Source organism: Mytilus edulis, chromosome 4 (genome assembly GCF_963676685.1).
Source record: "Mytilus edulis chromosome 4, xbMytEdul2.2, whole genome shotgun sequence".
NCBI lineage: Eukaryota > Metazoa > Mollusca > Bivalvia > Mytilida > Mytilidae > Mytilus > Mytilus edulis.
This window is the reverse complement of record NC_092347.1, coordinates 84,820,712-84,833,342: the sequence shown is the minus strand read 5'-3', so window position 1 is coordinate 84,833,342 and position 12,631 is coordinate 84,820,712. Positions and strand designations below refer to the sequence as shown.

Genomic DNA, 12,631 nt, shown 5'->3' with positions numbered 1-12,631 from the left:
AAGGCAGGATGACAATTTAGGTAAAAAAAGTTAGGATAAACTAATAAAAAAAAAGGCAGGACCGAATAGAGTGAAAAATAAAAAGGCAGGACAGAGATTACAACTAAAAAAAAAGGCAGGACAAAATTTTTCATCCTAGCCCCCCCATAAAAATCAAATGGTAGCTCCCTTAGAAAACCGTAGATTTTTTAATACTACATCGACTTTATGTCAGCAAATTTGGGCTGTGAATGATTTCCATAGCGCAAGAATCGTGCAACAAATTGGTAGAAAAAATATAACTGGATTATAGAAATTGACAAAAGCACGAACTTGTTAGATCTATGCACAGGGGCTTAACAAGCCCCTGTGATCTATGACCGTATATTGATCTATATTGAGTTAAAAAGTCGGCAAACATACAAATTGTGTTATAGAAAGCCCTTAGATTTACCCATGGCTATTGGTTTTGTTTAAAAACACAAAACACTTTTAAAAGAGTCATTAAACAACTTCATGTTTTACAATGTAAATACTAATTATGTATATATGCTTTAGTCTTGGCTTCAGTCTTGCATAACTTAAATCTTAAAAGCACAACCCTACCAGTTCCAACACTGTTTGAGTTCTCATTTCATTCATAATACATGTGTTGCATACCATTGCATTTGCATTTTTTTATGGGGACTACAAACCATCGCTTCGAAAGCAAAATAAATTTGGAGTTGGTAAGTCCAACTGAATAGAGAATTTCTCCATGATTTTACTGTTTATACTGAAAGTAGGTTTTTTAAGTACATGTAGCAATTTCATGTAGAACAGTCCTTGCCAATCAGAGTTATTTATTTAAGAATATGAAAAATATGTACGATTCTTAATACATGTTTACACATGTACATGATATAAGCTAATAATAACACTTGCGTCATATATATATGAAGTTCACGTCGATCAAAAGAAGGTTTCATTCAATAAAATTTAAAAAATAAAATCCTCCCACCCGCCCCATTTTTTTCAAAACTTTGGATGAAAATCTACTAATTAATTTTAGTTGGCCTAATAATGATCACATAAAATGTGTGCAATTATTTTTTAGGTGCTCTCATTTATTTATACTCATTTTTAGGTATTTTGATGTATCAATACTTTAGAGCAAATCTTTAATCACATTTAGTATTCACAACAAGCACTTGTATAGCAAACATGTACTGTGAAATATATTTACACCAACACTAAATCACATTTAGTATTCACAACAAGCACTTGTATAGCAAACATGTACTGTGAAATATATTTACACCAACACTAAATCACATTTAGTATTCACAACAAGCACTTGTATAGCAAACATGTACTGTGAAATATATGTACACCAACACTAAATCACATTTAGTATTCACAATAGGCACTTGTATAGCATACATAAAGTATAATTAAATTACACCAACACTAATTTGGTATCAAAACACTAACACTGATTTACAGTTGCCGTATTTGAGATGTTTGGCAGTGTACAGCTTTCAATCAATATCCTAGCCATTCTATTTTTCACTCTTGTGGTGGTAGGCGACACCAGTCAATAGGAGTTTTGCCATCTTTGTTGAGGAGATTGTTACACTCTGAAAAATGTTTGCAGCCAATGAATCCTCTGTGTGCAGACAGCGGAGATGGATGGACTGATTTCAGGATATGATGCTTCTTCTGTAAACAAAATAGTATATAATCATATGTAACTTCCAACAAAAGATTACGATTCAATATTGTCCTTATGCTTAGTTTTGTTAAGTTATACTGTTATCAGGGATAAACCTTCCGAACAGTGACTGCAGAAGCAATTCACATTCTCTAAATGCCAAAATTCAAAATCAATTTTAGCTGTCATTTGAAAAGACATAGCAGTTGTGAATCTTTCTAACCTTTTTCTATAATTTTAAGGTAAAACTATTTGTGTCAGGTTTGAAGAATTGAAGATTGTGTTGAATCATGTATGAATTACGCAGATGTGCAAACTGCAAGGGATTATTTTATGTTTCATATTTAAATATTGAATAAATTTTTTTTTCTAGTTTGATTTTCATTGTAATTTTTAATGCAAAATAACAGTTAATTAATCTTGAACAGAAAATAAATGCAGAATGTGTCCATGGAACACAGATGATGGGCCTGTTTGCATATACTTTAGAAAAGGGTATAACTCTAGAATGATAAAGGTGATGTCACCCAAATTCCAACTTGCTCTGTCTATCTTGTGGTAATAAGTAACATGTATAAGTTTCATAACATTTGGTTGAGGCAAATAAAACTTAGATGTACAAAGGGAACACTTGATGCCCCTCTGCTGCCACAAGGGCATACAAGTATCAGATATATGAAGCAGATATCAAGAGAATTTTGCATAAATGTAATGCTATACAACTTTCGATTGGTTGTTCTTATTTGGCTCATGAACAGCCAATTTCATTTTTGGCATAATTTAAACATCTCACAGAAATAGATAAATTTGATGTACTTCTTCCACTGAGACTTTTAAATGAATACTCAGTAAAATAGTTTCATGAAGTCATGTGCCTAACCCAAGTAAAAAGGGAATGTTGTGGGTTTGAAATCTTGAGTCTATCTTATATTCCTTACACATGAGAATATTAAAAGTTTTGGTGTTTGTCCATCGTTTAGAACCTATAAGGAGATCATGATATATTTGATTTGTACAATTAGGACTGTGGTCTTATTGACATTTACTACACACCTTATATCCATACACAAAGAACATTTACTACACACCTTACATCCATACACAAAGAACATTTACTACACACCTTACATCCATACACAAAGAACATTTACTACACACCTTATATCCATACACAAAGAACATTTACTACACACCTTATATCCATACACAAAGAACATTTACTACACACCTTATATCCATACACAAAGAACATTTACTACAAACCTTATATCCATACACAAAGAACTATGTCCTCTGCATAATCAAAAATAGTACAGTATATATTTGTTAAAAACTAACAAGAACGTTTGTTTACAAAATGAAGAGCATCACTTTTCTTACCAATATCTTACCTTATCAATAAAAGCTCCTTTCTTTTGAGCATAAGCTCCCCACAGCATAAACACTATACCGGAACAATTTTTATTTAGCCAAGAAATAACAGCATCTGTTAGTTTCTCCCAACCTTTGTCTTTGTGAGAATTTGCCTGACTTGCCCTCACAGTTAAACAGGCATTCAACAACAGGACACCTAGTTAGAAAATAGAAATTTCTCATATATCAAAACAGGACACCTAGTTAGAAAAAAGAAATTTCTCATATATCAAAACAGGACACCTATTTAGAAAAAAGAAATTTCTCATATATCAAAACAGGACACCTAGTTAGAAAAAAGAAATTTCTCATATATCAAAACAGGACACCTAGTTAGAAAAAAGAAATTTCTCATATATCAAAATAGGACACCTAGTTAGAAAAAAGAAATTTCTCATATATCAAAACAGGACACCTAGTTAGAAAAAAGAAATTTCTCATATATCAAAAAAGTGTCTTACTGCCAAGTTGCCAATGAGCTAGTGTTTCTCAAAAGCTTTATGTATTATTAACTAGTTTTCTTCTACATGTACTGAAAAGGTCTTTTCATTAAAATCACATTGTTCATTTTTAAAAGCAATGCATCAATTAAAAGTATATTAAAATGTAATTTTATTAAAACATTACAACATATTAAGCAAGAGTCATTAAAAGGCAAAAATGGATCATGTATTCCTGCATGGAAGGATTTGTCAAGAGGTTGATAAAGAGGAGTAAAAATAATAAACTATAGACTTCAATGAACCAGCATCACTCCCTTGAGTACCTGATGCTGCAACTATTACCACAAAGAACTAATGAATGATTGCAGTATAGCTTGATTTCAACTGTTGAACAGGAATTCAAACAAAATATTAAACGAAAAATGTTCACCTTGTAATCATGCATATATGATAATGCAGCTGACAAACAAAGTTAAAGCAAAAAGTTGAAATACAACACAAATGTGTACATTTAAAGATTCCATCAATAAAACACAGGGTTTTAAATTTTAAAATTGTTATTTTGTTTAATATAATTTGCAGTGATTTCAAAGTCTTAAATAACCTTGCCTGTGTCATCAAATACATTTCTAATGAACTAAGGACAACCTACCTTGCTCAGACCAGCCTGTCAATGTTCCATGACTTGGACGTTCAAATCCTTTTATGTCATTCACCAGTTCTTTATACATATTAACAAGGCTGAAAGAAAACAATTCAACATACTGTGGATTATCTATTCATGGATTGGATAGTTCATCTCCGTGGCAACCATACCACATCTCCTAATTTATATACAGTATCAGTCCTATCTAATATTTCTTAATTTATCATGACATGAGAACCTCTGGGACTAGTAGTCCACCAGGAGTGGTATCAACAATAGACAATAGGGATGGTTGAGATTCCATATAATAAATACAATCACAACAATAGACAATAGGGATGGTTGAGATTCCAAATAATAAATACAATCACAACAATAGACAATAGGGATGGTTGAGATTCCATATAATAAATACAATCACAACAATAGACAATAGGGATGGTTGAGATTCCAAATAATAAATACAATCGCAACAATAGACAATAGGGATGGTTGAGATTCCAAATAATAAATACAATCACAACAATAGTTTGTGTGCCTGTCTCTAGTCAAGTGGATTTTTTTAATACCTGAAAATATATAGTTGTTTTAATTTTGTAGAATTTGTCCTGAAGACACCAGTCTATTTTATAAGACCATATATTTATCTCTTGTTGCAATTTGTTTATCATGTCATTGGGTTTCTGTTTCTTTTGTATTTATCGCACATTTCTTTTTATTCAAATCTACTCACCATTAATTTTTTTCCTATTTCAATTAACCAAGGGGAATAACTCATCCTTTAACCATTGATGTTGAAAATCCTTTAACCATTGATGTTGAAAATTCAGAATGTCAGTTGTACTTAATAACTTGAGAGTATATTTGTAATATCAAAGTATTTATTGTGATAATAACACTGAAGTAAGGTTTCAGATTAGTCATAGAACATAGCTTTCCTGTAATATGAGTTCCTTGATTCTGAGTTTATTTTTGACTGGTAATTTATTCAGATTTTTTTCACCACTGGGAGTTATTAATAGATAGCAACAAGAACCTACGAAATTTACCTTGGTGGAGGAGGCACTCCCTTCTGTACACTAAAACAAAGACCTGAAATAATATATAAATTTAAACATAATTATATCATGAATTAAAAAAACTTCTTACTGTAAATTTAGAAATTATTGGTGGTATTTTTTATTGCCATTTTAGAAGAATGGACAAAAATGTGAGAATAACAATTAAGATTTCAGAAAAAGCTGCTGGGAAAACTACTGAAGAACCCTTATTCATCTATCTTGTTTATATGAGGAAAACCATTGAAAAACCAAGTTCAATTTTGTTGAGGTTCTAAACTGTGAAGTTTAAGGGATCTAATTTGAAAGCTGTATGAGTTGATTAAACAAACTATGTAAAAAAATGTACCAACATTTCTTTAATTACCAGCCTGCCATCTTTATCTGAGCTGGCTTTGGACTTTATCCATTCTTGCCATAAAAGACTTCAACAGAATTATTAAGGTAAGCCAGTTTATATGTACAACTTGTAATGTTTTTTGAAGTTATAAATATAAGTTATAGCTCACCATGTGCTTGTCTTGGTCCATGGTAAGGATCCTGTCCTAGTATTACTACTTTTACCTAAATTATATAGAAAGAGAGACAATTATCAAACTACAGAAAACCTTAAAAATTAATTGTGTATCTTTATTTCATATCTAACATAATACAGTACAATCTTCTATAACATCATTCTTCTTTTTAACATACAAAACAGAACATTAAAAGATAAACATCTTCCTTTATATATTTCATGGATCTGGAACAAGCTTATGATAATTGAAAATAAGAACTTGATGTATTATTCATTCTTGTTGCTTTTGTCAACTTCATCATTAATTATTTTCAAGTAAAAGTTATAATAATGTGTCTTGTAGGGTAACATGTCTTACTGATACCTAGTGAACTGGTGTATACTAAATTTTTATACATACATGTGAGTGGAACGTACACATAAGTACATGTCCACAAATTGACTGATAAATATTGTTAATAACAAGCCATTGGGACTGATCAAGAAAAAGTATACCCAAACTCTGAGAAGGTACTATTTTTTTTACCAAACAACCCATACAATTTAATTTTTAAAACAACCAATTACAGAATTGGAATTTTAAAAACACTGACAATGCAGTGAATCAAAAATGTTTTTCTTTCAGTCCAGCCACCCAAAAAGAATGCAAAAAGTTTTTGTTGGAGGAAAGTCTAATAATATTAATTATTTCTGAAATTATATTCAGCATGAATAGCTATAATAAAAGCTGATAATAATTTCTTTTTCAACCACTGTTCATAGGAAATATTGGTTACATATAAAATGCATTATGCAAGTTATGTAAGTGGAGATAACTCCATTATCTGCAGTGCATTTCTTTGCAACTTTCAAGTCCATTTTGCCATGGCAATACGAGAAGAACCATGATGTTTGCCAAACATTTAATAAAATAAAATTTAAATATTTAAAGGCATCATCAAACAAAGTTCAACTTAATCCTTTTTTTTGCTTGCATGATTGTTTTTTGGACTGATATGGGTCACAATATTCAATATAAGAATCTATACTTACAAACTTACATCATTGACTTTACAATACCTTGTCCAGCTAAAGACCTGGTCAGCAGGAGGATAAATTGTTCCTTTTTTTCTTTCTGATTCTACAAACTTCGACAACTGTAAAAAAAAAACATTATTAAAAATCCATACTTTAATGCAGGATACATACATACGAAAAATAATAGAGGTTTCAGTTTTAGATTGCTGTTGATGTCATGTATGCTTTTTTCCTTTACACTCAAATACAAAAATTATTGTTGGGATATTTCTGCTGAGATTTCAATAAACTTTTACCACTAGAAGCAGAATTGTCACAGGTTTTTATGGTTCTTTATTGTAAAAACATAGTAAGGAAAATGCACTAAAACTTCAAAGATTGATTTAGTACTAATTAAAGTTTTTCATAGATTCCTATAGAAAAATGGTAGTTTCTAAATGACAAGGTAACACTCAGTGGTATAAAAGGATCCAAATACCACTTTTAATCATCATCAATTAATTTGGAGAGAATGAATAAGCCTGAAAAGTCTCTGTAGGCTTCTTATCTAATTCAACCAAATTATTTATTATTAACTTTCATCATCAAAAACAAACTTTACCTCAACAAAGTATGGTTTAGTAAATTCTTCCTGAAGAGCTTTATACCAGGAATCACCAACTTTAGTCAGTAATCCATTGGTCTGTTTTTCTCTTAACTTGGCCAAAGCAGCAGCTTTATTCCCGTTCACTCGATCTTTCTGTTCAGGGGATAAACATTCAGTTTTTGGCATATCCCCACCAGGAGAAGATGGAAGGTCCCTGACTGGACTTGTATCACCTTTCTTTAAAAGAGGAGCTGGTTCTTTATTTGCATAATCTGTTTTTGGTGAGGGAGGAATATTTTCATTGTCTATTCTTGCTTTCTTTGAAGGTTTCTGTAAAACAAAAACAAATACAGTAAGAATCTAAGTTAAACATTAGACTAAGTATCTTTATAATGGACAGAAAGCTGTACTGGTAAGATAAGGGTGGGTCTTTTTCACCACCGAACACCACCGCACACCACCGAACACCGCCAAACACCCCAAAAACCACCAACCACTAAGAAAAACTGTGATATTATACAATAAAACGATAAAACATATCATATTACGTATAATTAAATGATTTTTAGATTTTTAAGGGCATCATTTTTATGTTAAAATCGATAATCAATATACATGTAAGGACAAACGTCTCCGGATTCATCACTTTCCGGATTACATTGTGTACATGTGTGTTATTAAAATAATAAAATTCAAATAAATTCATAATTAGTAATCATTTGAAGTATCTTTGATCTCTGTGCTCGGTAAAATTTTGTTATTTGTCTCTTTTATTATTATTGGTACAACTATTTTATAGAAGAGATTGAAGAAGAAAAAAAAAGGAAAATCATATATTTGAGGTCTCCATGGGGGTCTGCGCAGTTCAAAAAGTGGGGTGTTATAGACTCTCCCTTTCTGTTTTCTGTAGATATTTGGACTCCCAATCTTCTGATTTGTTGAATCAATAAGGCCTAAAATAAAATTTCATTTGTTTGGCATTGCCGCCCGACCCACTGAAAAACTTGCCGCCCCAATAATTTTATTTGCGTTTCAGAATTTTTTTTTTTTTATTATTTAAAAAAAATCGAAATCGTGCCGGAATTTGATCGTATCCGCTGAGTTTGTTCCTGGCTTGACTTATTTTAAATCACGATCTTAAAAGCGCTAGCCTTACACTGTATTGGGAGCAAACATTTAAATGACATGGAATAGAAAAAGTCTGCCAAAATTAATGTCAAAGAGGCCGGCAGGGGAAAGCATCTCCCTATGCTGCAATGCATTGGTTAAGGGAGATGGATTTTATCAAAAAACAAATTTTCAGCTATTCTTTGAAAGAAACGTTCTGAGAGACCTTGTAGAGGACTCAAATTTTATCTTTTGTAAAGCAGAAACAGATGATTTCTGCTTGACTTTGTCGCTTCATGAGATAGAAGTTTTTCACTGGGACATCACAGAACAAATATGCGTGGCTCTTACATTTGTTGAACTTATTAAGCATTTGAAATTTATCATTGACAAATTTTCCCTTGAACCAGAGAACAAAGTATCTACTATAGTCAGAACCACAATGATGCATTCAAGATAATTATGGCTGTAAGCACCAAAGCTTAATTAAAGACCAAAATGGTCCCATATTTACAGGTTTATAGTAGTTTTGTACCAGTAGATGCTAGCCTGGTACAAAACATACATATTTTAAAGACTAGCATCTTGTGACAATTGACTGTACTTCCCCCTTTTCTTGCCTTTCTTCTTAACATGAATAAGATCATTCTTAAAACATAAAAGATACTGATAGAAAAACATATTTATAAATGTATCTAGTGTACTAGTGATGAATAAAATCCCTTCCTTTTCCACAATTCTAAGGGCTCATTAATCTATCTGTATTCATGTAATGCATGTCCAGATTTCTGTTAATCAAACAAGCATTACAACCCAGAATTTATTTATCTGCAACAATTGTCTGTCCTGCTGCATCTTTCCATTTTGAATTTATCATACGTTTTAAACCTAGCCCTGAAAAACCTTGCACTTGGATAATATTAGTATAAACACCATGTCTATTTGTGCCAACCTTCCAAATTTTTAATATTTTGCTATTCTAATTTGGTACAGATCCTTTATCCTCAAAACTTATCAGGGGCAGTATAGGTGTGTTTGTATGGCATGTATGATTACTAGCCTCTAGGTATTGGTTTGAGCCCTAGTTGGGCAGTTGCAAAATTAAGGTTTGATTTTCATGTCATATGTGATAAGGTTTAGTCAGTTTCCTCCTGCAGGTTGGCGTTTTCCTTCAAGTACTACGGTTTAGTACGCCACTAAAACTGACTGCCATGAAATTACCCATATGTTGTAGAAAGTGATGTTTATAAAACCAAAGCAAACAATCAAAGCTTTAAATCTTTGTCCATTTGTACAAGGAGCCGTAGTGGTTGAGCCATTTAACTTATGGTAATTTTACCAAACTGTGACCACAACTTCAAGATGTGACATCAGGCCTCTGTTCAATGGACAGTCCCACAATAAAAGTTAATTTTTCACGTCATACATTTTATATGGTTAATTTGTCAGTTTCCTGTCTCAGTTCTGTGTTTTTTTCTGGGTGCTTTGTTTAACTCTGCCAATAAAACTGACTGTCTTACATGAAATTATCCATGATGTAGAATGTGAAATTGACAGTTGACCTCTTTCAAAGAAACCACCAGCATGTACACACAACAATGCTGCAATCTTTTAGACAACATTGATCTAGAGACTGTATGATTTACATGTATAAAGCTTTTAAATGTAAAAAAATAAAAAAAATCCCTACCTACCTACCCACCTGCTGATAGTGTGGGTCGGCAATGCCAAACAAACATTTTTTTAAGGGTGGCCTAACATGAATATTATATTTAAGTCACATTTATAACGGTAAAAGACAAAGTAATAAACTTTTGGGGTGTTCGGTGGTGTTCGGCAGTGTGCGGTGGTGAAAAGACCTACCCGTAAAATAATATGGAGCCCATTGTACCATGGATAGGGAAATACTAAAAAATGTTGTTAAGTCACTCTACCCAAATACATTACTTTTTTTGTTTTTATATCTACTACACATGTTCATGTATTAATGTAGTATCATGTTGAAAAAAAATATAAGGGGTTGATGATGGAAGTGTTTAACGACCTTGACTTGCTTTACAGCCCTTGCAATGTTGGTGACTCCTCATTTAAGGCCATGGCAAAGTTGATGCAATATCTTACAATATTAATGCAAACCTTGGACTGTAAATACCAGTTTTGAAAATGATGAATCCAGACAGATTTTTAGGAGTTCTGTTGACTAATATGACTCGATTGTCTAAGTGTGAACCCTGATTTTGGTTTTCCAATTATTTTTTTTTCAGTGACAAATGATTAACTTTGCCACTTGGCTGTGAGAAGACAAAATAACTTACTGTTGACCAAAAAAAAAGTATTTGGAAGGTCTGCCATGATTTATTCTGACAACAGAAATAGGTGTCTTTAGCACTACATGTACAATGTATTTCCTAAGATAATATTTATTACAACTTAACAAAGTTCAAAGATATAGACAACAGCAGAATGAAAATTTAAAGCAAGTTCGTGACCGTGTGACATTTCTCAAAAAATTATTAGTGAAATAAGTACATAGTGTTATAATCAAGTATATACACCTTGTCATTTGAAAATCTGTCCCGCTGGACCCAAGAATCTGTCCTGCTTGAACTTCTGACGTCATATATACAATAATCACTTTTCCACTGTGGCATCAGATATTTACTAGGAACTGGCTACGGTTACATTGGAGACTAATTGCCGGAATGCAAAGTTGGGTAAGGAATTGATTAATTACAAATGTAACAATAATTACTGAGGCTACGGTTACATTACTTTATTGTTACATGAAAAACAGCAATGTACGCTAGATTGATTAAACTTAAATCTTCTATAGTTGTATTGCTTCATTATTTCATATGTACCAAACATTACTTGTAGTTTAATACTGATAAATAATAAAATATTATTATTCAACAAATGGTGTACAACTTGAATAGTTTTACTACGTATTAATGGTTTTGATGTTCTTAAAGATACTACTCAAGATTAGGAGTGTGACTGTCAAAGGCGAAAAATATAGTTCAATGGTTTCACTTTTTTAAAGTATTTAACTGCACACCTACTCTTATTACTGTCATTATATTTTGGACCAATTTTGTTTATGGTGAAAAAAATAAAACTTGGGATGCGTTTTAAATGAAACTGAAAGAATATCAAGACATACATTTCATACAGCTTTATAACTTGACGCAAATTGATAATCAAAAGCAAAGTTTGCTAACTGTAACTTAAATACTAAGAAATTCTGTATGTACACGTATGCGTGGAGGACGTAATTTCGTTCATCAAAAATGTGTCGGACTTTAAAAACAACTTACTGGATTTGTAGAAATTGTCATTGTGAATAAAAAATTACAGTAAATAAATTGTATGTTATAAATGTATGTAATAAATGTCCTCAACTTTCATTATTTAGTACATATTACTAGTCCCATCGTGCATTGCTTTTTTCATGTAACAATAACGCAATGTAACCGTAGCCTCAATAATTATTGTTACATTCGTAATTAAGCCGGTCCTTACCCAACCATGCATTCCGGCATTTACTCTCCAATGTAACAATAATATTTTTTATTATTGTTACATTTCCATGTAACCGTAGCCAGTGCCTATTTACTATTTCAAAGTTCCCATAAAAATTTGATGTCATATATATATAATTTTGTGATGTCCAGTATTGGCGGACAAATAGCGATAAGGTGTATTGTTTTTCAAAGACAATTAAGTACATGCAACTATCTCTTGGTCCCAGATTTATCAGTGTGTCAAATCACAAACTTACATGTATGACACTATAATTTATAAAAATGGCTTCTCTAAATTTTGAATCAATCATCAACCGTAATTTATAAGCATATATAATTTTGCCCTAGATAAGATCAGATATAATAATTTGAGATAATGGGCACTCAAATTTTAATAGCTAAATAGGTTAAATCAGGGTTAAATTCAATAAACTTGTCTTGTTGCATGTACCTCTAAAGCTCCAGTATTTTGCCGTTTTCCAGGTGAAACTTTTGTGAAAAATGTTGAAATCTTTGCTTGATTATTCATTATTATTCTAAGGAGTTGAATGTTGTTATTGATAACCATGTGGAAATTTCCCGCGTAATACATTGACCTCCGGGTTCACCTAATCAAAATTGTGCTTCTTTGAATTAAGGGAAATTATC

At 31.8% G+C, this 12,631-nt stretch overlaps 1 protein-coding gene across 1 annotated transcript; it reads right to left on the bottom strand.

The window, feature by feature from the left end:
• Positions 1–1,097: 1,097 nt before the first annotated feature.
• On the bottom strand, positions 1,098–12,584 carry LOC139520806 (uracil-DNA glycosylase-like). Its single transcript, XM_071313766.1, has 8 exons — positions 12,435–12,584; positions 7,368–7,682; positions 6,790–6,885; positions 5,742–5,796; positions 5,224–5,266; positions 4,181–4,269; positions 3,064–3,242; positions 1,098–1,680 (listed from the first exon to the last, which is right to left on the bottom strand). Exons 1-8 carry the CDS (start codon positions 12,573–12,575, stop codon positions 1,528–1,530), a joined length of 1,071 nt encoding a protein of 356 aa, XP_071169867.1. The 5' UTR covers positions 12,576–12,584; the 3' UTR covers positions 1,098–1,527.
• Between the last annotated feature and the right edge of the window lie 47 nt (positions 12,585–12,631).

What these genes read in the sequence shown, in the direction of transcription:
- LOC139520806 (XM_071313766.1), bottom strand. Translation starts at nt 12,575, where the DNA reads ATGTATTACGCGGGAAATTTCCACATGGTTATCAATAACAACATTCAA. An exon ending in TGGACCAAGACAAGCACATG is followed by an intron (nt 5,267 to 5,741) that starts GTGAGCTATAAC and finishes ATATTATTTCAG; the next exon opens with GTCTTTGTTTTAGTGTACAG. An exon ending in GACAGGCTGGTCTGAGCAAG is followed by an intron (nt 3,243 to 4,180) that starts GTAGGTTGTCCT and finishes TTTTCTAACTAG; the next exon opens with GTGTCCTGTTGTTGAATGCC.